This window comes from Periplaneta americana, chromosome 9 (genome assembly GCF_040183065.1).
Source record: "Periplaneta americana isolate PAMFEO1 chromosome 9, P.americana_PAMFEO1_priV1, whole genome shotgun sequence".
In the NCBI taxonomy this organism is placed as follows: domain Eukaryota; kingdom Metazoa; phylum Arthropoda; class Insecta; order Blattodea; family Blattidae; genus Periplaneta; species Periplaneta americana.
The window spans coordinates 63,572,566-63,599,869 of record NC_091125.1 but is presented as its reverse complement, the minus strand read 5'-3'; the positions used below and the strand labels follow the sequence as shown (position 1 = coordinate 63,599,869).

At 34.4% G+C, this 27,304-nt stretch overlaps 3 protein-coding genes across 3 annotated transcripts in view; 1 reads left to right on the top strand and 2 right to left on the bottom strand.

Moving 5' to 3' along the window:
* The window catches only part of LOC138705589 (uncharacterized), an 80,275-nt gene that overhangs the window by 30,961 nt on the left and 22,010 nt on the right, over window positions 1-27,304 (bottom strand). The window contains exons 3-4 of the mRNA XM_069834191.1: window positions 7,200-7,509; window positions 4,933-5,162 (exon numbers count right to left, since the gene is read on the bottom strand). Of these exons, the coding sequence (XP_069690292.1) occupies window positions 4,933-5,162; window positions 7,200-7,509 (540 nt within the window). The remainder of the gene's footprint in view (window positions 1-4,932; window positions 5,163-7,199; window positions 7,510-27,304) is intronic.
* Window positions 1,640-12,647, top strand: LOC138706015 (uncharacterized). The gene is made up of 4 exons (XM_069834906.1): window positions 1,640-1,676; window positions 4,890-5,167; window positions 7,169-7,524; window positions 12,472-12,647. Exons 1-3 carry the CDS (start codon window positions 1,665-1,667, stop codon window positions 7,206-7,208), a joined length of 330 nt encoding a protein of 109 aa, XP_069691007.1. The 5' UTR covers window positions 1,640-1,664; the 3' UTR covers window positions 7,209-7,524; window positions 12,472-12,647.
* Window positions 13,242-25,657, bottom strand: LOC138706016 (uncharacterized). The gene is made up of 6 exons (XM_069834907.1): window positions 25,519-25,657; window positions 24,745-24,954; window positions 24,043-24,252; window positions 23,428-23,567; window positions 22,204-22,373; window positions 13,242-18,303 (listed from the first exon to the last, which is right to left on the bottom strand). The coding sequence occupies exons 4-6, from the start codon at window positions 23,454-23,456 to the stop codon at window positions 18,176-18,178; spliced, it is 327 nt and encodes a 108-aa protein (XP_069691008.1). The 5' UTR covers window positions 23,457-23,567; window positions 24,043-24,252; window positions 24,745-24,954; window positions 25,519-25,657; the 3' UTR covers window positions 13,242-18,175.

Here is a 27,304-nt window from a genome sequence, read left to right as displayed (position 1 = left end):
TGGGGTTGTCTGTTCGAATCTTCTTGTGGTCCCCACTATGGGTTAAGAATGCACCTAGATGCAGGATAAGCGTAATAGATCTCATAGACCTTAGTGCTGGGTTTTATTGCCCCCTCTCAAGTACAATAATGCTTCTGGGAGCCATGTAAAAAATCAGAAGATGAGTGATGTTTTTATTGCTCAGAAGTATGTTGTGAGATGCATGGCAGATGTTGATAAGCATACATCATGTAGGGAATATTTTAATGGTTTTAATAGGCATATTTTAACAGTTTAGACTTTTATATTTTTTTAAGCTAATGAAATTAATACATAGTAATAAGAACCATTTTTATGGAAATAGTGATTTTCATTATTACAACACTCGTTTTAAGGATAATTTTAATATTCCAGCAAATCGTTTAACAAGTTTCAACAAAAGTTTATGGTTTACGGCTTAAAATATAATATAATGGTTTGCCTGATCAAAATAAAAATATAAATGATTTCACGTGTTTAAAAAGATATATTAAAAATTTTAACAAATTTCTGTCCCTACAATTTAGATTAAATAAGTATGGATCTACATTGGTGCTAATTTATTGTAGGCCTAACTTTTTCTGTTTTAATTATTGTTTTTCCTTTCTTTCTTTGACAAGTCCTACGGTTTTTAACTCCTTTATGGATAAAAAAATAAATAAATAAGTGAGTGAGTGAGTGAGTGAGTGAATGACTGAATTAATTAATGAATAAATAAATAAATAAATAAATAAATAAGTAAGTAAATAAATAAATAATAATGTCGGCCTCGATAGCGTAGTCGGTATAGCTCGGTGTACTCGAGGTTGTGGATTTGATCCGATCCAGGTCGATGACGTTTAAGTGTGTTTAAATGCGACAGGCTCATGTCAGTAGATTTACTGTCATGTAAAAGAACTCCTGCGGGACAAAATTCCGACACACCGGCGACGCTGATATAACTTCTGCAGTTGCGAGCGTCGTTAAATAAACCATAATTTAAATTTTAAATAAAAATAATACATTGGTTGCCACTAGACATCCAAGGACAATATTTCAATATTATCATCTTCATATAATAGGCTAATAATGCCTGTTATGTGCTTTATTTTTTGACGTGTATGTTCAGCTCTTACAGCTGCCGGGGGAATCTTGTGAGTATTATTTTTATAATGTTATATTGATGTCACTGCATATTTAATTCCCTGTTTATGAAATAAATATATGGGATAAGTTACAGTGTTCACATTTGTCTTGTTTCTGTAAACGTAGTTATTGGGGCTAGAACATTTTTATATCGAATGGACAGAGTCGAATGTGGAAATTTTAATTGGGGTAGATAATAGTTTTATTTATGATACAAATGCTTGTTTGTTGTGTGCGATTTGTAAAGCATACGTAATAGACAATTGAATAAATGCACTGAACATTAATTTCAGCTAAATAAATATAAAATTGAAAGCATTTTTCAGTCTATATTATATGTAAAATGTATTTGTTTTTGTCTATACTCTACATAATTTGAAAAAATGTCGAGATGTTAGTACTAACTGCATTCTCATTGGCTGAATTACGTCCAACTCAGAACTGCCCTCTGTCGGTGGTGACTGGAAAAGGAGATCTCTGTTTAGTTCATCGGTGCTGGGAGACGAGAGCGGTTTGGTTATATGGTTCAAGCGGTAAGTTAACTGTACGAGATTTCCTTCCCTTCAAATCAAGTACTTGGAAATTACAAATCTGTTTGGGTGGGACAATGTGTTGCAACTTAAGTAAGAAATTGATTTAAACTAGAGTAAATTCTAATTTGGAGCTTCACACAAGTAATAAACAGGAGAGAATAGTTCGCATTTGAGGCTTAAGATTGAAGTATAATGTGAACTTCAACTTAGTTTTCATGTGCTTTAAGAAACTTCTGCAATTATATTTATATGTTAATAAACGCCTAAGAATAGTTCGAAGGTAAAATATAACACTATTTTAGACAAATTCGGTATGCATAATTTTCTTTGTGTTTTTTTCCGGGAAAGTTCTATATCAGCGTTCCTTGTAACTTATATAAGGTCTTTATTCAGAAATGCTATTTAACTACTACAGTTTTCGAAGTATTGTGATTGGTTTTAACTTTTTCATTACAATGTTGGATTCCATTTATTAAAATATTTTAATAGTACTGGTTAAGGGTTATTCTGAAATGGTAACTACATTTTCACTTGTAAATTATAAATGATGAAATGTGAAAGCGTAGATTTAGGAACTTCAATTCTTCACTTGGACAGGAAAAAAAAATACAATTTAGTCTTCGAGCGGAAATAGAATATTAATTCTTATGAATCTTTGTTTAAAATGTATTTGGCAATAAGTGAAGCATTTGTGAAAATACACGCAACTTGTTCCACACGACCAACACATTGAATCTGGGTACTATGGAGGATTACTTTGTAGGGATTCCAAACGTTATTTTATATCCGAGATCAGATGGCAGGTTTACGTATTTTATATTTCTTTAACAAATGGTCTTAATCTGCCTAACAGAGCATCTTTCGTCGAGGAATATCTCTGACAAAGAGTTCACCGGAGAACACAAGAATGTTGCAGGCATGCCAAAACACAAATTTCACAATGTTTTCCTTCATTGTTAGGCCTATATAGTGAGCCTAGTTTGTCGTATTTGCGTCATACGATGTGCTGATTGTAAAATAACGAAAACGGATAAGTAATTGTATTAAATTCAGACTTCGAAAATATTTATACTAGTCAATTTGTTTCAATAAATAAATTCTTCATTTTGAGTGCTGAATTAACGAATCCAATAACAATAATTCGAATGGCGTACTCTGATATAATATTTTAAAACGATTTTGGCGCACTCTTCCTCTGTGTTAGCCCTCAATATAAATACCGATGTTGTTGAACAGGAACATCGTATGTCAAAAAAATGAACAAAATAAGATTTCACTTGATTTCCATAAAAAAAATCTTCCGAATCTTCTACAAACACATTTTAAGTCGAGGTATGGATACAAACACCACAAGAAGAAATTTAAATAGTCTCTGATGTTAAACATTTGTTCATTTTAAAAATATTAAAATGTTTCTTCGCCCTCCTGCAAAATTGCATTTTTTGACATACGAGAGTCCTCTTCAACACGATAATTAGTGCATTACTTCAATGTATGTAAAGTCATTAGCCTATAGCTTGGAATTAATTCATAATAGAACAATCTCTGTCGTAATAGATTTCAAGACAAAGAGAAATGAGTTTACGTGCTCTCTGCATTGACGGTTTTATTACCTCTAAGTTACAATTTGAAGTGATAATGTACAGTACCAATGTCTGTATTAAAATGAAATTCAAGACTCCGAGATACCAGTTCAACAAAATCCACTTCATTTCGTGACGTTGAAATCTGACATTTTGTTAAATTTGAAACGTCCAAGGACAACACAGCTAAAATGATATATTGTAACTTAGTTCATGTTGAACTAATAAGAGAATTGCCTGAAAGAGTATCATTCAACAGAAAACAAGCGTCCACGCCTGTGGAGTAACGGTTAGTCCGTCTGGCCGCGAATCCAGGTGCCCCGGGTTCCATTCCCGGTCGGGGAAAGTTACCTGGTTGAGGTTTTTTGCAGGGTTTTCCCTCAACCCAATATGAGCAAATGCTGGGTAACTTTCGGTCCTGGACCCCGGACTCATTTCACCGACATTATCACCGTCTCATTCAGAAGTAAATAACTTAAGATGTTGATAAAGCGTCGTAAAATAACCCACTAAAATAAAAAAAAACAAGCAGTCTTTTGTTCCATTCTTGGGTAACAAATTTTAATGAGATTTAGTAAAAGATGGGTTACTTTAATTACTGAATACATACTGTAAGTCTCTGGAAGCATGCTTAATTTGTATCGGACCATTCAGCAGGATAATAGAAAGGTTTAGGTACTCGTTAAATTCATTAAGCTCTATCTACATCACAGTACTCGATTTGCATACACTGTCAGAAAACCTAATTAGTTAGAATTAATAAAAGTATTACCCGTTAAAGATTGCAAGTTTTCTATAGCACGCGATACTGAACGTTCTGTGGCGAAAAAGTGACAAAATTGTATAATTTTCAGAGGGAAGGTAGTTTTGAATGTGAAGAATTCGTAGAGGACGTCAGTTGACTTGCAAACATTAGAAACTAGGTAAAAATTGGAAAGAATTGATCTGTGTAGATAACCTATTAGTGATTATTTAACGCGTGAAATAAAGAGGTAGAATGCTTCAAAATAGGACGCGAAACTCATATTTCACTTCACTTAATATAATAATAATAATAATAATAATAATAATAATAATAATAATAGATTTATTTTAGCTGGCAGAGTTAAGGCCGTAAGGCCTTCTCTTCCACTCAACCAGCAAAAAAGTATACATACATATGTATCAACTTACAAAGAATTCAACAATTTGATTTAGATAAGAGCTACATGTATACAAGAGTTATTTACGAATTAAACAACAAAATACTATGAACTATTAATTAAACACTGAAATACAAACTATACGCAAGGCATACAAACCCTAAACTAATGTGACCTAACCTGTCACAGATTCGTAACACAAAGCATACGAAAAGGCTAAACTAAACTAATCTAGCCTAACTGTTAGAGATTTCCGCACCGGAGAACTTAGAAAAATTCAAGTTGGAAGTTTGTGACGCGTTCTTTAGAAAAGCCGAGGTTGCAATTTTGCATCTTAAAAAAAAAAAAAACAAAAAACTATAGTATAGGGTTACATATTTGGCTGTACGCTCAGAACATTCGATATACAAAGTGCGATACTGTAATAAATTCCATAAATCATGTTTAACGCATAAGTTAATGTAGTCATGTAATGTTCTAATTTAAAGGACGGAAGAAGAAACGGAGAGGTTCGAAAGGAGATGGGCACACGAGCTGGTGTACAGACTTCAGAGCTGCTGAAATGGAAGTGGAGAGGTTGTGTATCAAGACTGCAGGAATCCAAATGGGCCCATGCAGCGATGATGTGGGGTTCCAGGACAGCGAAGGGGAACGTGGGACGACCTAAAATCTGTTGGTCCGTTTTATGCATCGGAGTAGCGGGCAAACAGTGGACACGGATGGCCAGGAATGGGAAGGAATACAGAAGACTTGAAAAATCTCTAAGGTCAGTATAGACAATATAGTATTGTATAAATTGCGTAAGCTAATACATGACTATCAGGAACAGGTTAAGATTAGAAAAGATACAACTTGTTAGGATTAGCAAACCTAGTGAACACTCTGAGCTCACCCTGCATAAAAACAGGAGACCTTGGCATTTTAATGTTCTAATTTAACATTACGTTCACAACAATCGCCAATAATGATCAGTACGTAATGACGAGTGATTTCCTCGAGAAGGCGTTAGTCTGTTTCCTACAATAAATTATTACTTGTGGAGGAGTAAGATTATAACAAAAATTGTCGTCTACCAATCATCAGTTGAAGCGGTGAGTCTGACTAAAATCAGCTTTATTTGTATGCGGCATCATTTCCATCCTGAATATTGTAGGTAATACGTTCGTAGTTCGTATTAGAAACACGGCTACATCGAATAGTGTAACTTTGTGAGACCTCCTTCAGGATATATTCTGCATTTGGAAACAAACCTGCATGCGTATGAGTCCAGTTATTTCAGAATTAGAGCCAATTTTGTATAGGCCTATTGTATCATATCTTCATAGGAGTTACTCAGAGGTCGTAAATCTGTCACAAAGGCAAACAAACCGTTGTGCTCTGATATCCAGAAGCAGGTGCTTTTTGAAAATTATAAAAGCAATAGCTGTGATATCTGATAGGTGTCTTTTGATTTCATGTAATGAATTGCAATAATATTAACTGAACACATACTAAGAAATGAGTTAACTAGAATTCGGATGTTAGACATAATAATAATAATAATAATAATAATAATAATAATAATAATAATAATAATAATTATTATTATTATTATTATTATTATTATTATTATTATTATTATTATTGTTTCATTTTCTCTGGCAGAGTTAAGACCATCAGGCCTTCTCTTCCACTCAATCAGGATCAAATCACATACAGAAAAATACATACCGGTATGCAAATATTAACTTAAAAATAATAAACATAATGAAGTAAAAAAGAGAGATTTTCAGGGTTATTTTATTTTGCATAATTTGTCATTTTATGTTAGCTCATATTTGCAGTTGAAATTCATATTTTGGTTATGTTTTGGGAATAAAATATTTTTTTTGAGTAGGTCTATATTTAGAAGATAAAATTTCATTTACGTATTTTTGAATGTCATATTTTAAAATGACTACTTCCTAAGAAAGAATTGCTGGTTTGCATAGGATATGTCTTCTAGAAGAAGTTACAGTGGCTGAAAATTGAATCTTTGGTGATTAAACTAACAGTAAATGCAGGTAGCCCCAGTATTTCTATGATATTATAAAAGTTTGTTTGGATCACTTACTGACAATTGAGGGTGCTGGATATTATTAATGATGAAACATTGGAAATGGAAAATAATTAGTCGTCTTGCTAGGTCATAACACACAAGCCTAATGCTGTTCCTCACCTTAGGCCTATCGTTAATAAGCTTTCAAGGAGAGGGCTACTGTTGACATGTTTCGGTCTTAGAATCATTTACCAATTTCTCCATTGGCCATCCTAGCTCTCTATCACTTAAAGTATATTTCGTTACAAATTTTTAGCGACATTGCTCTGGACATTACATGTTGAAATTCATTTTGTATTTTGCTGTTTTTTTTTTGTCAAAATTATGTTTAGTTGAGTTTTTGCAAAAATTTCACTATTATTTCTCGACTGTTTGTTCTAACCTGTAACAATAGAAGGTAACTCATGAAACAAGCTGAGGAAAGCGTCCCTTGATATAAAGTTAATAGTTCTATATGTAGGCCTACACTTTTTTTAGTTTCAACTAATATTCTATTATATTAAAAAATTAGCTATATTTTGTCCTTTCAGGACGCAAAACTATTAAGGACACACTTCCTTGTATGTTTCTCGGTATTTTAAGTAATCAACATCCGAATTCTACTTAATTAACATGTGGCACAACAATTTTGAAACCTATGGATTTGTGGGGAATGTGCTATATGTATGCATTATTTCTGAATCTCTACAGGAGAGTAAGAGCGACTGCAACATCCACGGACCTGGTGTAGGCCATTGTAGCTGCAGGCACCAGAAGATCCGCCCACCACAGTTGATACAAGTGCAGCCTTGAGGGTCGGTCCTTCGCGATTTCCGAGCCTATGATGGAGTTTGCGTCATTGTGCCTGTGCAACGCTGCCTGACTGCAGCCTGAGGAAGCGTGACGGCTCCACATCGGGCAGCCACTATGCTTGCAGCACCATCTTGCCCCTGGGCGTCCAGAATCAGCAGGCAGCCCAAGTATTATTGGTACCGATGAGGAGCACATAGGTGGTGCAGCCTGCTTGGATGTTGCTGGTGCGGCCAAACAATCTACAGGATGCACAGGTAAGACTCAGGGACTTTTAATACATTTATATTATTTTATTTTTAATTACACAAACTATAAAGAAAACTATTGATGCTGCAAAGAAGTCCATTTCGATATTCTCATGAAAGTAGGCCTACAAGCATTTAGTTCCCTAATAACGAAAAAGGATAATCTGCAAGACACGACGTGGGAAAATGTACCAATAACTAACATAATGTGACAAGGTTAGAGTGGATTAGAATGAGGGGATAGCTAAGTAACAGGAGGCTGAGGACCGTGACAAAATTAGAGTTATATGTGGGGATAGCTAAGTAACAGGAGGCTGAGGACTGTGACAAAATTAAAGTGAGTTAGATGTGGGGATAGCTAAGTAACAGGAAGCTAAGAACTGACAAAATTAGAGTGAGTTAGATGTGGGGATAACTAAGTAACAGGAAGCTGAGGACTGTGACAAAATTAGAGTGAGTTAGAATGTGGGGATAGCTAAGTAATAGGAGACTGAGGACTGTGACAAAATTAGAGTGAGTTAGACGTGGGGATAGCTAGGTAACGGGAGGCTGAGGACTGTGACAAAATTAGAGTTAGATGTGGAGATAGCTAAGTAATAGGAGGCTGAGGACTGTGACAAAATTAGAGTGAGTTAGATGTGGGGATAGCTAAGTAATAGGAGACTGAGGACTGCGACAAAATTAGAGTGAGTTAGACGTGGGGATAGCTAAGTAACAGGAGGCTGAGGACTGTGACAAAATTAGAGTTAGATGTGGAGATAGCTAGGTAACGGGAGGCTGAGGACTGTGACAAAATTAGAGTTAGATGTGGAGATAGCTAAGTAATAGGAGGCTGAGGACTGTGACAAAATTAGAGTGAGTTAGATGTGGGGATAGCTAAGTAATAGGAGACTGAGGACTGTGACAAAATTAGAGTTAGATGTGGGGATAGCTAAGTAATAGGAGATTGAGGACTGTGACAAAATTAGAGTGAGTTAGATGTGGGGATAGCTAAGTAATAGGAGACTGAGGACTGTGACAAAATTAGAGTGAGTTAGATGTGGGGATAGCTAAGTAACAGGAGGCTGAGGACTGTGACAAAATTAGAGTGAGTTAGATGTGGGGATAGCTAAGTAACAGGAGGCTGAGGACTGTGACAAAATTAGAGTGAGTTAGATGTGGGGATAGCTAAGTAACAGGAAGCTAAGAACTGACAAAATTAGAGTGAGTTAGATGTGGGGATAACTAAGTAACAGGAAGCTGAGGACTGTGACAAAATTAGAGTGAGTTAGATGTGGGGATAGCTAAGTAATAGGAGACTGAGGACTGTGACAAAATTAGAGTGAGTTAGACGTGGGGATAGCTAAGTAACAGGAGGCTGAGGACTGTGACAAAATTAGAGTTAGATGTGGAGATAGCTAGGTAACGGGAGGCTGAGGACTGTGACAAAATTAGAGTTAGATGTGGAGATAGCTAAGTAATAGGAGGCTGAGGACTGTGACAAAATTAGAGTGAGTTAGATGTGGGGATAGCTAAGTAATAGGAGACTGAGGACTGTGACAAAATTAGAGTGAGTTAGACGTGGGGATAGCTAAGTAACAGGAGGCTGAGGACTGTGACAAAATTAGAGTTAGATGTGGAGATAGCTAGGTAACGGGAGGCTGAGGACTGTGACAAAATTAGAGTTAGATGTGGAGATAGCTAAGTAATAGGAGGCTGAGGACTGTGACAAAATTAGAGTGAGTTAGATGTGGGGATAGCTAAGTAATAGGAGACTGAGGACTGTGACAAAATTAGAGTTAGATGTGGGGATAGCTAAGTAATAGGAGATTGAGGACTGTGACAAAATTAGAGTGAGTTAGATGTGGGGATAGCTAAGTAACAGGAAGCTAAGAACTGACAAAATTAGAGTGAGTTAGATGTGGGGATAACTAAGTAACAGGAAGCTGAGGACTGTGACAAAATTAGAGTGAGTTAGATGTGGGGATAGCTAAGTAACAGGAGGCTGAGGACTGTGACAATATTAGAGTGAGTTAGATGTGGGGATAGCTAAGTAACAGGAGGCTGAGGAGTGTGACAAAATTAGAGTGAGTTAGATGTGGGGATAGATAAGTAATAGGAGACTGAGGACTGTGACAAAATTAGAGTGAGTTAGATGTGGGGATATAACTATAAACTTCCCACAGATATGGTATTAAACTTTTTGTTATACTCAATATGATCAGCTCGCTCAGCACATCTGCAGGATTATTTCACTTCCACTCTGTATAGAATCTGTTTGTATATTTCACTACACAGGAGAAAAATTCGAAAACGTCTCGGGGGGTGGGGACTGTTGTACAGAGATCGCAAATCAGAAGCTATTATTGGCATCAAGGACATAATTTTCGAAATGGATTATTTGACAGAGTTGTAATATCTTGTCCTTACATTTCACACGAAATAGTGGAAAACTGGCAGATAGGTCTTCGATTTAACCAATAAGTGCATCCCACTGAGAAGGAAAACATTTTATTTTTGATTGCTATCGAATAGATTGTTTAGAGAATCTTACTATAATAAATATTACACTTTAGAGTAAAATTCCTCTTTAACTACTCCCTAGGAGACATACTAGTTTTCTTTAAATTTGGGGATTTTTTGTTGTGGATTTTCACTTATCATATAACGAAGAAAAGATTGTGTGAAGAAAATAAAGCACTCATAGGCCATTTAACTACTTTATATTTACATATTCTTAATATAATCTATTGTCCATCGCTATGGAGTAATGGTTAGCACTTCTGATTGTGAAATAAGCAGGCCCGGGTTCAAATCCTGGTTAGAAAAAGTTGCCTGTTTGTTTTTCGGGAGTTTTTCTTCAGTCCATTAAGAGCAAATGCTGGATAACTTTCGGCGCTGGACCCTGGATTCATTTCGCTGGCATCCTCTTCATTTCACTCAGACGTTAGGTAACAACCGCAGTTGATAAAATGTCATAAAATAAACCAATTAAAAATAACCTATTAAATTTTCCATCAGCAAACTCTTATTCACAAACGTTCGCTAACGCACAATATGATAGGTTAGGCCTATAGTCACAAAATAACAGTAATAGTCTTAAATACCGATACTGTAATAAAATTTACAGTTTGCATATGTAAAAACACAAGCATTTCTAAAATCTTACTTTCAATCGAGATATTGATGCGTTCTAGTAATATTGATTGAAATGAACTGCTGCTACTGGTTTCACTGTGCCTTGTACATAAATCTATCACACGTGCTTGAAATAGGTTCCGAAGTTTGCTCAAATGAGTTCTATATTTTCAAATCTTTTCAAATATAGCATATTTCTTAGAAGTGACATTTTCTTCAAAGCAGGAATGCATTACATTTTCTTTATGGGGATAGGTACAGCATTGAGCACTGAAAAATTGACCATAATTATGAAATATTCTTCTCGATGCAGATATCAGATACACAGTCGCAAATTATTACACACAAAAACCTTTCTTTCTTCGATATATTAAAATCATTTTCAATTTTGTAACATGAATTTAAAGCTTAATTTCATTATTCAAAATGGTGGCTATTTGGTTTGTCAAAATCTTGATTTTTGCTCTTAATTCGATCAATTTTCAACATTTTCGTATTATTTTCATTACAAAGCTGATATAGCACTACAATAATGACAACGATCAGATTTCTTGACAAAAATTTTTTAAATTTGTTTAAATTTATGTGTAACAAATTTTCAAGGTAATTTAGGTTCAAATTTGTGTGTACGCAAAATATTTAACAGACTGGTTTGATTCTGATAATTTTTGTAGATAATGTATATGTAAATGGGGCTAAGAGGGATGAAGTTACAGGATAATGGAGAAAGTTACACAACACAGAACTGCACGCATTGTATTCTTCACCTGACTTAATTAGGAATATTAAATCCAGACGTTTGAGATGGGCAGAGCGTGTAGCACGTATGGGCGAATCCAGAAATTCATGTAGAGTGTTAGTTGGGAGACCGGAGGGAAAAAGATCTTTCGGGAGGCCGAGACGTAGATGGGAGGATAATATTAAAATGGATTTGAGGGAGGTGGGATATGATGATAGAGACTGGCTTAATGTTGCACAGGATATAGGTACCGATGGCGGGCTTATGTGAGGGCGGCAATGAACCTCCGAATTCCTTAAAAGCCATTTGTAAGTAATGTAATATGTAAATGTGCATAAAAATATAAAATTCTATTCAGTAATTTGAGAATTATAATTGATACTGGTTTTCAAAACTTAGTTAGCGGCAATAAAGCGATAACGATGTAATACGCAAAGTAGGCCCAGTACCATGTGCTGTGACTTCAATTCATAACTTTAAAAGTAACACGGATATAGAATTAATTTTCACCAAAATAAACTTCAATAGATGGTGCATATTTTAAATTTATTTTGAAAAATAGATTTTTTAAGGTATTTAGCTGTACCTACCCCGTAAAGAATGTCTCATGGAAGTTTTGAAAGATTTTCTTAAAAAGCGGGAACGTTAAATCCTAGTTTTATTGCCTGTGTTTGTGATGAGGAAACTTACGAATGTATAGGTCATTCGTTACCTCGCGAAACCAAATGCTTGCTTGCGCCGTAGCTTATACTAAGAACCTTATTGTGGGGATATGTGAGATAGGGAGGGAAGCTACTCAGTCCACTTTCTGCTCCCCCTCACGCGCAGATAGGTTTCACGAGATAATGATCTATAGTAGTGTACCAGATGTAGGCCTATGCAATTGTTGAAACAAGTCTCCAGCAACACTCGATGTAACCACAAATGTTAAAGCGTGTATGAATAGACTTAAAAAAAAAAAAGTATTCAGATGTGCTTATTGTGACGCTCTGTATAGCTTAGTTGCAATTAACTTCTAAGTGTATGTCGTTAAAATATAGTTTATTTGCAGACAGCAGAAGTGAAATTTTCGTGCCATTCTGACAGTTTATACTTTTCAGATTCGCATCCAGTACTGAATATTGCAAGTTTGGATGGACGACTGCAGTGTGTAAGCAGGATTCTTCTTGCTTCAACTGTCGCAGAACGACGGCTATCTGCTGAGACTACAGCACAGGAGTACAAATAGAATATTCGTTGGTGTGAACAGCTTATCAGAAGTGCTTTTATCTGTGGAAGTGTTAAGTTTGCAACATGTGGACAGTAAATTATAAGTGGATCTTGACTTTGAATCTGTATAAGTACTTGAAGCAATTTGTATGACGTGCTTTATGAATAAATTCTTTGAAGTACTTGTGATTTTTTTTGTGGACTAGAATATATACCCTACACCCTCCCTCTAAAAATTTTTAAATTTTCCCGCCAAAAAAGATAGTATATATTCTCGTTAGGCCTATTGCTCCTATACTAGTGGCTAAGTCAAGATGTAGGTGTAGTCTATTTAAACCATGTTTTTCATGAAGTGTACTTGCAATTAATGACTCCATTTTATATTTGTTCGCTGCTTATATAGGCTACACTAGAGAACTCTAGTGCAGCCTATATAAGTAGCGAACAAATATAAAATGGAGTCATTAATTGCAAGTACACTTCATGAAAAACATGGTTTAAATACAGACTTCACCTCCATCTTGACTTAGCCACTAGTATAAATGGATAGGCCTAACGAGAATATATACTATCTTTTTTGGCGGGAAAATTTTTTCAAACGAAAAGGGACCCTCTTAGGACAGGAGGCAATTGTACAAAGAAATACACACATTTTCTCTTTCACAGAAATATTTACTTTAGCACAAACTGTTACAAAGATAAATACATAATGCCTCATTCATTACTCGATACAACACAATTTTTTGTATTCCGTTCACCATTCTTCATTCCATTAAAATAACCAAGTACTAATGAACATTCCTTACACAAATATTTCTGCATTATAACATTCATATTCTGATACTAAATTGTACTGCAATTTTCATTTCGTAACTTTGTACACTTTTCAATCACTTAACACAAAAAAGGAGTGAATGGAGTAAAATATCGACAATACAATTTTAACTATTCTGACTTGCATACAAGGACAATTGGAAAAATCACTTTGGAAGACAGTCAATTGGATCTAATTCATGATGCTTACGGGGACAATGTACTTAATTTCCCTTTTCAGATAACTTGTTTCCTACATTATGTCATTTTGACTTTTTCACGGAAAGAAGTCATTTTTCGTAAATTTAACAGGGGAGCATTTTTTAACTTCAATAAACTGGTAAGACAGTTCATTCAGTTTAAGTAACCATGTTACAATGCAGGCTTTTTGCCATTCTGATTTACTGGATTTATGAGCTAGCAAATGGAATAAAAAACAAAAATGATTTAGTTTCTTTCCGTCGACCCTTCGAACACATTCTCGGCAGAATTTATAGAAAAACTGCTGTGATAAAAGCTTCCTCCATTCACTCCCTTATACTGTAACAACATTATCAACATCTTATTTCCTAGTAATATTCGCGGTTTAAAACACTCATGGCCAGTTTCTTCAATCTCTGTTAAAACTAACGTAATACTAATAACTATTAATTTGTTTAATACATCAAAATGTTTTTTGCTGTTAAGTGTAATGATTTGATAAATTTTAAAACAGCAGGAAGACATAGTTTACAGAGCAAATTCTCTGAGAAACTTAAAAGGTGAACAATTTAAAAGAATTGAGCCCAAAACAAATTATATCTTACTGAAAACCTGTGTAACGTACTGATAAATTCAGGCTGTCAAAAACTGTCTTAAAGATGCTCCAATTAAGTTAGAATTTCTCAATATAACCCTACTGTTATTATTAAAATAAACTACTCAGGTTAGACTATTTCGAATGCTTTAGTATTTCATTAGTTTTAATTTTTAAATATTAATTTGAAAGGTATATTCTTTTAACAAAAACTTCTTTTTTACTAATGACGAGTACTTGACTGTTCGTCATTCACCCATATGAAGCCAGTTGTGTAAACCTATTTACCCAGAGTCGTTGCCCAGGGTGCGTCATAGGAGGCTAGTCTACGTTACACCCGCAATGAGAAGGAGATTTGTTGGGATGCCGCAGGGGGGACCGGAACTCCCGGAGAAACTCCGTCTTACCTGGACCACGGGATTTCCCAATAAAAAATCACAAATCGGGGAGTACGCCGGGAATCGAACCCGGGTCCGCAGGATTACAAGTCCAGCGCTCTAGCCACTATACCACCGTGACGGTTACAAAACAAACATATAACTATCTTTAAAGGAGTGTGTTGGTGTAATCTATATTTAAATCTTATAACAATTTTTATAAAGCAAAATTAAAAAATTCAGCACTTTGGTGTTTATTATGAAGTTTAGATCTTTCACGTAATAATTTTTGTACAGCCTGAAAATGCTTGCAAAATGCTTATATTTAGAGTTTTCACATTTCTTGAATAACTAAGAATTTTCTGTACATCAAGCAAAAAATCAGAACCAGGTTCAAACTAATTGCAGCGGACAACGAAATTAATATTCATAATGTTAAGAGGTTATACATTCTCTTCCGTTGAAATACGACTGAGAACTTATTTATACAGATTTATCTTACTTTTTAAATGTTGCAATGAGCGGAATATTAAAAAAATTAAATGGAATAAATAAACCAATTAATAAATTAATTAAATGGAATGAGCCCTTGAAATCTCATATATTCCAAATAATGTATTACGATTACTTAGGTCCGGTTAAAAGGACCAGCCACATTATTGGACCAAACGCATGGGTCCCAACGTGGTCCGATTAAGCGGAATCCACTGTATTTTATAACATAATATTTCTGTGGCATTTTATGTGTAACCGAAAATATTTTGTTAATATAATAATGCAAAACTTATGAGCGGAATAGTTGCAAGTTTCTTTGGCTCTGTAATATGGAACAATTTTTTTAACAATTCCTACAATACATTGGAATTTGAAACTTAGAAGATTTCTGAGAATTCTCTGGTAGACAACAGAACATAGCAAGACACTAATGTAAAGCGACAGTGTTCAGAAAGTGGTATTGTTGTCAGAGTTTCCTACAATCTTATAACACACCATAATGATCACAAAGTAACAATCCTTTAGGTCCATACGACAGCTGAGTGGTCATGCAGGCGGTCTGAGTTCGAGTCCCGGTCAGACCTGGGAAAAATCTAAAGTGACACTTGTGGCGGACAAAACGGAGTTGGGGTTTTTCTCCAGTTTCCTCGTGTTAGGGATCAACACGATTCTCTAGTGGTCAGTTCGCTACGCGCGGAGGGGACTGGTATAGGGATAAACCGGTTGCCTATATTAAATTCCAGATACACAGCGAACTTTACCGCAGCTGGCTGCTGCAAGTTGGAAATGTGTCTGGTCGGGAGGGGGGAGTTAACCCAAAATATGTAGAAGGTCGCAGTATTGAATCACAGTCGCTCCTTCGTAAAATATCAATAATTTTAGCAGACCATTAATTAACTAAATGCTGATATACATTGCAGAAACGCAATTTTAACAGACTATTGAATCACTGAAACGTTATTTAACATTACAAAAATTGGTTCCAATTTTTTACTTGATATACAGAAAATTGTTGTTAACTTAAGAGATGTTGATACAACTGGCCATCAGTGTATATGATTGAGAACGACAGAAAAGAAAGGACTTAACCATTGTGTTCAATTAACTTATCTAATCTGGATGTGCAGAGTGGAAGTGATATGTAACTGCAGATTAAATGGGACAATACAATAAATTAAAATAAATATACGCTTTGTAATTAGACAATTATGCTGAAAGTCTGCGAGTTTGGCAACACTGCATCGCCGCCTCACACACACACAAACTCAAGTCTGAATAGCAGCATTCCATCCGTTACTCGCTGCAATAGGGTTGTCAGATTTCCTAATGCCAGGAAATGATACGTGTTGATTTTTTTATTCAATTTGCAAGAAAACCACCCATGTTATTGAAAAATTGCAAAGGGATAAATCAGTGGTTCCCAAATAATGGGTCGTACTCCCTGGGGAGTATTGTAAAGAACACAGGGGAATCGCGAGTTGATTTACAAAATAACACAAAAAACGACTTATTAACTTATGAAGTACTTAGAAACTGGCTTGATCATAAAAATAAAAAACGATTCATTAGTTATAAAATAGAAATAATTAATTGACTACTACACTTTAGTACGACATACTACTTTTGACCAATGAAACGGTACGAAAAGGCATATTTCAACCAACCATGGCTATTTATCGCTACAATTTTATCTCGTTCCTAGCATTTGTTTATTTTTATCATTTCCCTAGCATTTGCTTGTTTTTATCACTTCCCTAGTAGGCTATTTGTTTCTTTGCTTGCCAACATTTCAAACTGCAAATTCTTTACGGTACTATAAAACATGCTTTGCGATCGTCATTTGTTTCCCACATAGATAGTCGTTCTGAAAATGGCGGCTCCGTTCAAACGTTTTGATGAAACTAATATTAGTGAAATAGAATTTTAGCAAGTCAGTTGATATTTTATTGTACTGAAGTATTTTATTTCTTTTGATCTGTGTACACTTTCTTCTAACCGTGTGATAGTCAATTAAATCCCACTCGAGTTTTGATTTTCTGTAGATAAATCAAAACCTCTGGTGAGATTACTGTTGATAAATTTACCTATTTTTAACAAAGTATATTCTCAAATCTGAACTCGATATACACATACACTGATATTTTCAATTTCAAGGAGATTTCCCGCTTTTGTTTTATTGGCATCCATAGAAATTATATAAATTCAAATTTGAAAATTGTATAACAAATTTAAGAGCTTCTTTTGAAAGGTCGAAGTATATTTTTTTTGCATTTTTTATTCAAAACTGAAGACTGGTCTACACTCTACGAAAAAAAAAAATGCAATTTCATCACTTTCACTGAGCCTTTCTTTAATATTTTTGTAAATTCAGCCCGTTGAACGCAACTATCTAAAAAATATTCAGTATCGATCTGTGACTGCCATAATTTCTTTGAGTTCTTTCCGGAAAATACTCAAAAAGCTGGTGTTCAAAACAATTGTGCAAGCTTAATTGTATGACCGCAAAAACAAATTTCGTATTTATCGTATCATACGGAATGTAGCTAAATTTTCCAGAAATTCGTCAATAGGCCTACACTAAAATGAATTAAATTTCTTTTTTGTTTTTTTTCTCGTCTTGATACCGATGTATAAGAAGTTGGGTGGTATCCACTGGTTTTAAGTAAAACATTTCCGATTTTACAGTCATTTGTATTTTTCAAATAAGTTTAGCCCTATTTACTGGTACGGTAGTGGGGGACGGGGTCGCAAACGAATATCTCGCCTAAAGTGGGTCACGCCTTTAAAAAGTTTGGAAACCACTGGAATAAATTATTCTTTATCAGTTACCCTACTGATGAGGTAAAACTCAGAGTCGTACGGATAATATTTATCGAGTGAAACAAGATTAACATTTAGGAGGAAATTATTTTTTTCTGGGAGAAGTATTCATTTGGGATTAATATGGTATTAATTTTTTGTTGTACTCTAACCAAGAAATAAGGTCTTAAAATTTGCGCAGTTATATTTCTTCCACTCTGTGTAACTACATTTGTCTATTCTATTTAACCTAACTATATCGATTTATATAAGTTACCTATTTATATTTTCTAATTCATTCAACATTCTAGTTCATTAGATTCTAATACAGTTCAACCTTATGCTGGCGACATTCGTACCGAAGTCTTCCACTTCTTCACAGAAGTTCTGGTCGTCGTTCTCAGGAACGTCTGCGATCTTCCTCTGGTTCGTGGAGGAACGACCTGGAGAAAAATTAGAAACCATAAGCTATCAACTCAATATTAGGTGAAAATTACATTCTCTATTGTAGAATTCTTGTTTCTATTTCGTTATTATAAGAAGTAGTTATAAAGTATTGTGATTCTGCCAAATTCGGTTTTCGGATATTTGGTTCATGAAATAGGCTAGACCTACACGTTTCCAGTAATCCTGATACGTAGAAAAATGACTTATCTGTGTACAGAAATTTCTCCTGCATTATTGGGTGATTTTCATATTCAAATTCCTATGTTAATTTCTGCTTCCCAACAGTTACCTCTAATGCTCCTTTCTCTCCATAAAGAAGCTAGATGCGATACTTATCGGATAGGTGGTCGGTCTGTCGCTGTCATTGAGATAATTATTTAAATACTATATATAGCCTATTGTTGAAAATTTGGTTAATACATTTTTAAACCATTTCATGTAACACAATAATGAAAGTGTGCATTTATTGTGGCCAAAGTGTCAAATATGATTGTTTGCTTTTCTTTATGGATGTTGCATCACACATGAAGATAGCTGCAAACGTCATTTGTGAGAGTTTTCCGAATAACATATAATACGCGTAACTTGCATTGTACATTCTCTGTATCCCAGTGTGGACAAATTGGTGCCGCACGGAATCAAAGCCTTTGTTAAGCCACCAATAAGAACTGGCCTCTTAAAGAAATTCCGAACTCCCATTACTGCCAACACCCAGTCACTCGATGGGGAACGTGTCTTGCTGTGGTAGTGTACTGTGTATACAATTTCGAAGGTTATAGGTCAGTTGTGAATAAACTAGACAGAGAAGATGCTTCTTCAATAAAGATTATAAAAAATTTATTTCTCTTTAAGAAACGATTAGGTGTACATTTCTAATAATTTGAGTTTCTTGTGCAACACTATGAAAAGCTAGAAGCAACAACTCAACTCTTCACGGAGACTATTAAAGAACTGAATGACATTGAAAGAAAAATCAATTCGTTCACAGGTTAAAAAATACTAACTTTAAATAAAAAATTCAAATTAGTGTTGGGAAAAGAAGTGTAATTTAAGATAATAAGTAGACCTAAAGTTGCCAGAATTTTAGAAGGTGAACTGGTAGATATTTGAGAACATGAATGTTGTTGGGTAATATATCAATTTTGGAGTAGGCCTATGCCAGACTGACTGTGTGACGTTGAATCATTTTGAAAAACTATAGGCCTATTCCGAAACAATCACCCAAATTTTTAAGAGAGAACTTAGAGATGACGTTCATTGCTCACTGAAACGCCAATGAATTTAAAAAAACGACGAGTCGTAATTGGTTGAGTACATGATATTCATTTATCTCATAGAAGTCTATTTGGCTGCATATTTGAAAGACAAACTTTTGAACTTTTCAGCAAATATTTTTCCATTCATGAAAACATTGTAATTCAATTTTAACACAAAAATCCGTTCTCTAGCTATTACATATTGTACACAATAATAATTCTCCTTTTAGTTACAGATTTTACACCTCTAGTCAGATGGTTTCACGGATAACAATTCCTCTTAATTCAAGGATTAAGGGCCACTAGTTGTAAATCATTTTGTAATGCATCGGTGAATTTAAATAAAAGCAATTATTCTTATGAATGTCTGAATGACATTGCTGAACTTCATAAGAAATTAATATGCTTAGAATAACGCACTAAACCAGATGTCGGCAAAATAAATTGTTGTCAAGATAAGCGTTTTGACGTAATTGAATGCAGCCCACTAAACATAGGGAGCATCAGACGGAGAAGTGAGATTTTATGTTTCAGTTTCGGTATACATAAGTCACAATCTTCATTATTTGCTGAATTATGAGTATTTACGTTGAATAACACTTCTTTCCGTGTCATAAAAAAACATAATATAATATAATGTAAGGTCATAAACGGCTACTAGTAACAAGTTTTGGTCTGTCAAGTTATTATTATTATTATTATTATTATTATTATTATTATTATTATTTACAAATTTAAGTGTCAGAATATGAACAAACAGATTTTTGCTTTTGTAAGCACTATACTATTTAAATAAATCTAAACCTGATAGATGATTGCATTGTATTTTCAAATGTGTCAGTCTGTAAATCCGCTACTGGGCTAATTATCCCCTAACTCTCGAATATCTTTAATGTTCTTCTACAGAATCATTGTCATAGTTAGCCCTCAAATATTATAACAAATTTTTCTTAAGGTAAGCCATGAGTGAAATTTGGACTAAACTTTATTGAAAATTCAACTTTTTAGTTTGTCTTGAATACTACATAGGCCCACTTCAGAAAATGTCTAAATAAGATAACTAGTAGCGTGAGGGGGCATTATATGCAACAGGGCAGTTTTGAACAAGATCCATGATTTTTTACCCATTAAAAATATTTCTGATTCTTGCAGCACGTAAAAAGTTTCAGGCGCTGTACTTTTAGTCATGTTGGGACAAAATTTTGTAAGCAAGTTAAAAAAAGTATGAGGAACAACAATAGATATGTTGTTTTGATGTAAAGTTTAATTAAATGAACATTTTATATGTCTAATTATGTGTGATTATTTTTATTCGATTACAAAAAATCAGAAAAGAAAAAATTTTACATGCCAAACTATCAAAGACACACAAAAAATTGATATGGAATTTGAAAACTGTATCCATGGGGAACATATTCACCAAAATCAACATAAAAAATTATAACATGGGGGGATATCCTTTGTGACGTAATTATAATAAATATAAATTACTTTCTGTCTCAAACTATTTAGCCCAGAGATTTAAAATTTTGTCAGTTTACTATAATTTTTAAGAATATGTGGTAAGAATTTCAAAATAATTGAATTAATAGTCTCAGACTTTCGAATTTCACTCATGGTTTACCTTAAAGCCAAACAAACGTCTGGAGGAACTTCTCGTAAGAAATTAGCAGCCTGAGAGAAGTAGCTAGAATGCAAAAGGTAATGGCTCAAAGCACTATTAATTCTCTGGGCGCTCTTGTTGAACTCTCAGCAAGTTATACAAGCATAGTGAACAAAGACTTAAAATTTTTCTTACGAAATACTTCACTGGATGTAAGTTTAAAGGCAAAACGAAAGCTGCAGACACGAATGAAAAAAAAAAATCCCACTATCTAGGATATATCCAAGAGAATGGTGCCTAGAAGATAAAAGGCAGTTAATACATTTGACCCCATTTCAATCCCATAGAGCAGGTTTGCAGAACTGGGCGCCAAATGTGGCGTTGGATCACTCATCGGAATACGTCACTCGCCCCTTCCTTCCACCCCCCCCCCGTCATTGACTTGGTAGGGAAGGGGAGGGGATTTCTATTCAGTGTCTGTGTTATGTGATTGCGTACTGGTCACAGTGACGTCATTCAACGCCGGTGGACTGTGGATGGGGAATCAACGCTTTCCCAATGCTTTCCACCCCTCTCCCGCCACTTCTGTATCCCTGCCCTAGAGAGAGACGTAATCTTACCAATTTTATTACAGCAAGGGCCAGAATCTCTACACATTTAAAAATTCAAAGCTGGCATATACAGTGTATCTCCAAAGACAAGCATTAGCCTTTATCTTGCAAAACACTGCAGAAGACGTTTGTAGTCCTACTGTCTTCAGAGAGGTACTGAGAACGGTTCCTATAGAAAACAAGACAATCAAGCTGCTCCCAAACCACTTTACTCCTACCCATTGAATTAAAAAATTGATATGAATCTGCTATCAATCACACAAGGTTTTAATTTTAGTAATTTTTGTAATAGTGATAGTAGTGGTAATGGTAGATGTGACGTTTCTATAATTACGAAATAAATGTCAACAGAATTAAACGTAATTGAGGAAAACACAGCATTTCATAAGCTTTAAAAAGAGTAGTAGTCTTGGTTTTTGCGCTCACCAGTTTGTGCTCGTACACGTTTCCTGCCAGGGGTTGTGGTCTGGAGATGAATCGAGTTTCCTTTGTGCCACTCGACTACGCTGGTTGTGCTCGTGAAAAATCGCCTTCTTGTCTTCTGCGTGAGTCGCGTCAGAGATTTCAACACCCTCTCCATAGTTGTCCTCGGATTTCTGAAACAAGACAGATGACAACACTGAATTCTTTTTTACGAACTGTGTAACACCAAGATATGGAAAACTGTGTTGGTAGTAGCAGATCTTCATTGTTCCTGCAATAACTCCTATGTGCAAAATATAAAATTTTTCAGTAGGAAGAAAAAACATATTTATTCATCCTATGGGAGCCGTACACAGGAGACTGTGAATTCTTACATTTTTCGAAACAAAGAAATATAATTACATATAGCAGATTTTGTTATTTACTGTATCACTATTTAAGTTATTTAATAGAGCAAAAATCTGAAAATCGATAAATATGTCACATAGGAGTTATTGCAGGAACAACGACGAGATATACTCCAATATTAAAAATAAAAATCTGCAATGTTTGAAGTCTTTCTTTTCTACTATATTTTATCGTAACTTTAAATTATATAAATATTGTTGCTTTACTATTGTTAATTTGCTATGCAAGATTAACTACAGAAATTATTTAGTAGCAGTGAGGTAATACGTCATAATGGAGTAATAGATAAAATTAAACAAGTCGAGGGAAAACTACTCATGCATAAGTTGTAACCAAGCAGAGGATTTTCGGTCCCGATATTGAACGTTAGGTGTACGTCAGTTGCAGGGAGGTCATTGAACTCAATGCTACGCCCCCTCCGTAAGCCAAGGGACGTGACCGTCTTGTTGCTGTGTAGAGACCTAAAATCCGCTGTCTGGTTATAATAAATGCTATCCATCTACCTGTATTGATACATAATATATGTTTAACTATCGACATCTATTCCAGATTAAACTAACCTATTCTGAACTATTTTGTCTAATCTTAATAACGATATATCTCATTTCCTACAACCTATTCCACCTAATCAAATAAAATTCATTTAAATTGTTCTGATCTGTTTAATGGCAGTAAATTTAATCTTATTTGTGCTTTCAACAAATGTCATACATCTGTGTCTACTTCAACATACTCTATTGTACTCTGATCAAATATAATTTAATTTATTATATTCAAATATATTGCATTTTGATCCATTACATTCAAATATACACCAACCTTGTCAAGTTCTTCACTTCTTCATACATACAGCCCTACTCTTCAGTTTCAGGAAAATCTATGGTCTCCTGGCACAAGCAGCAGCAATCTGGAGCAGAAAATCAGACCTTTGGTCCTCTTCTGGCACATGAAGAAGCAATCTGAAACAATAATTCCGACAGATGTAAGGTCAGTTATGGGTGAAATGTACAGTCATTTTATAATTCCTACTTTTGCTTCCTCAATATATAAAGCCTAAACGCTGAAGATGCTGAATAAAGTCCATTTCAAGATTTTCACTGAAATATGTTATCGCCAAATCCTGATGTCAAAAACATGGATTTGGGCATTTCATGTCTTCCTGTGATTTAAAATTTCTCCGAAACTATTGAAAATTTTTATATTCAATATTTATGAGTTAATTTAAAAATCATGTACCAAAAAACATATTTTTTTTATTTTTGTGAAAAAAGTTGTCTAATTGAAATCACATAAAATGTGAATTTATTCCGAATAAAATGTAACGACTGCTTTAGTCATTATTGTCTGTAGAAAAAGCGGATAAATGAAACGACACTGTTCATATAAACCTTGATCGAAATTAATAATGATAATGATATTTAAATGCATACCAACCTTATGCTCACGACGTCCTTGTTAAAAGTCCTGCACTTCTTAATACATAATGACCCCATTCTTCAGTTTTAGAAAAACCAGTTGTCTTCTCTTAGCACGAAGAAATCTGGAGCAGAAATTCCGAATTGTGATCCTTTCCCGGCACGTGAAGCAGCAAACTGGAGCGGAAATTCTAATCTGTGGTCCTCTCCTGGCACATGAAGAAGCAATCTGGAACAAAAATTCCGACAGAATGCAAGGTCAATTATGGGTGAAATGTACAGTCACTTTATAATTTCTGCTTTTGCTTGCTCGATATATAAAGTATAAAGATTAAACACTGAAGATGCTGAATAAAGTCCATTTCAAGATTTTCACTGAAATATGTTATCGCCAAATCCTGATGTCAAAAACGTGGATTTGGGCATGTCATGTCTTTCTGTGATTTAATATTTCTCAAAAACTACTGAAATTATTTATATTTAGTATCTATGAGTCCATTTATCTAAGAATCAAGTACCAAAAAATATATTTTGCTTTTTATTTTTGTGAAAAAAGTTGTCTAATTGAAATCACATAAAATGGCAATTTATTCCAAATGAAATGTAACGACTACCATAGTCATTATTGCATTGAGAATAACCTTATATAAATGGAACGACTCTGGCCGTATAAAACTTGAAAGAAATTAATAATAACAATGACATTTAAATACATACCAACCTTATGCTCATGACATCCTTGTTAAAAGTCCTGCACTTCTTAATACATAATAGCCCCATTCATCAGTTTCAGGAAAACCAGTTGTCTTCTCTTGGCACGAAAAAATCTGGAGCAGAAATTCCGAATTATGATCCTTTCCTGGCACGTGAAGCAGCAAACTGGACCGGAAATTCCAATCTGTGGTCCTCTCCTGGCACATGAAGAAGCAATCTGGAACAATAATTCCGACAGAATGTAAAGTCAATTATGGTTGAAATTTAATTTCCTATTTTAAAATGTCTACATTTTTACTTCATCAATATATTATGAAGTATAAAGATTAAACAGAGATGCTGAGTAAAGTTCATTTCAAGAATTTCACGGAAATATATAGTAGGTAGGTTATGGAAAATCCTGTCAAAAACGTGGATGTGGGCATTTTATATGTCTCCCTGTGATATTATTCTCCAAATCTATTGAGTACATTTTTTCACGTTAATTATTTATGAGTGAATTTATCTAAGAATCATGCAAATAAAAAATTTATTTTCTATTTTTTTAAGAAATTTGTCTATTTGAAAAAAATGGTGTCTGTTTTAGTATAGTCCTCCTGTAGTATTACCAATAAGACTAATAGTAGATCTAATAACATTTGCTGATGAATTCCAACAACAGACTAAAATGACTTGACATTAATTACGAATGAATTTTAGTAGAATGCAATGTATCAAGAAAAGTAATTCGATAAATTTCCAGTAAGAGTGGCCTAATAGCCACCTCGGTCTCCATACTTACCAGGTTCATGCATGTTTGCTACTGTGGGATATGGCACGGAGTTTTCTTGTCTTGCCGTCTGAGGGCCACTCAGATACGCAGATTGTTTTGTACCTTCCCTATCTTAGTTTCTAACCCAGGAACTCCAGAATGGTCCCTGAATACCTGAAACAAGACAGATAAAGATGTGTTTCTTTACTGGTGGTTATGTTCTCGGTAAACTTTGCAATATCAATGTGTGGAAACTGTACTGGTACACAAGTTCGTTTGATAGTGTGTTCAAAAAAGGAATAGATGCATTATAGCTTCAAGAATTGTAATCCACAATATTTAAAGAATTTCTTCTACCATATTATAATTTTTAATTTGTGTTACAGTTAATTTACTGTAATTTAACTGTCGATATTAATTATTTGAGAGTTATAATCCTGATCACATATATAACAGATTGCTCAACCTTATAGGCTTTGACGGCAACAACTTTTATCAATTTCACCATTCTGCCATCTAGATACTGCATAATATAGCTTTTAATTCTCATTTGAATTGCAAGAAGCAACTGTACTTCCATCTAGCAGTCGTTCCCAATCGACAATGGCGATCCTGGTGGTTGTTCTCTTCCACATATTACCGTTTTTAACATGAGGATGGCCAATCTGTTTTATAAGTGATATGAGGTTATAACAAACCTAATAATAAAACATAAAAGAAATAAAATCACCGGTACTCAAGAAAAAAATATCTCAAGAATCCAACATATTATTATTATTATTATTATTATTATTATTATTATTATTATTATTATTATTATTATTATTATTAATTTTCAAAATAAGCAGAAAACTTCATTACGAATATTTTAACATCAAAATGAATCTGAACTACGACAAATAATATTTTCTAATAACTACTCATTCTTGAATTTGGGTAATGAAAGTTATTGTCTGCGGGTATAAGTGAAGGAAAAAAAAAGCAAGCTTCGTTTCAAAAAGTCCTTCATGATAGACACACCCATGTTCTAACGGAACTTCACATCAACAGAAATGTATCAGACGAAGGGTTAACAAAATATGGTGTACTGTTTCCTGAGACAGATGACCTCATTTGTGCTATTCAAGATCAGGTATTACAAACTACAAATATTACATAACCAAGGAAAGAACAGTGTATGATTTATGCAGAAAATTTAAAATTTCAAGTGAAAATATTCAGAATATTTGTAATATTAAATAATATGTAATATCTGGATGAGACACAATAGCATATCGTGATTATAAACGGAGCCAAAATTATCCCACCAAAAATAGTCCTTAAATATCTAGTCCTACTGTTAACGGACGATGTAACATGTGTGAATGTAATCCATCCAAGATACTAGATGATGACGTAGTGACGAGATATTGGATTAGAATACGTATACTGACATAAAACAGCTGGACATAACAAATAGATTACTACAGTACTGGACAAAGGAAAAACTAGTTTATTCTGATAAGATGCATCAAATTTATAGTTAGCATACACAACTAAACTTTCGAGACCAAATAATTAACGACATAATTACACAAATTTGGAAGGTAATGTGTCAAACTTGCCAATTAATGTAACAGCAACAGATAAAATTCTGCGTAGATACTCTTCAAGAGGCTCTTAAATGTTCGACATCAGTGTAAACACACTCATGTTAATGCAGAGAGATTATTTTTTTTAATGCGTGCAGCACGTTTGAAAGATTCAGCAAAAACGTATGGGCCATAATCAGCAGATATAAATATGATCAATCGAATTTCGCCTGAGACCCGCAAAT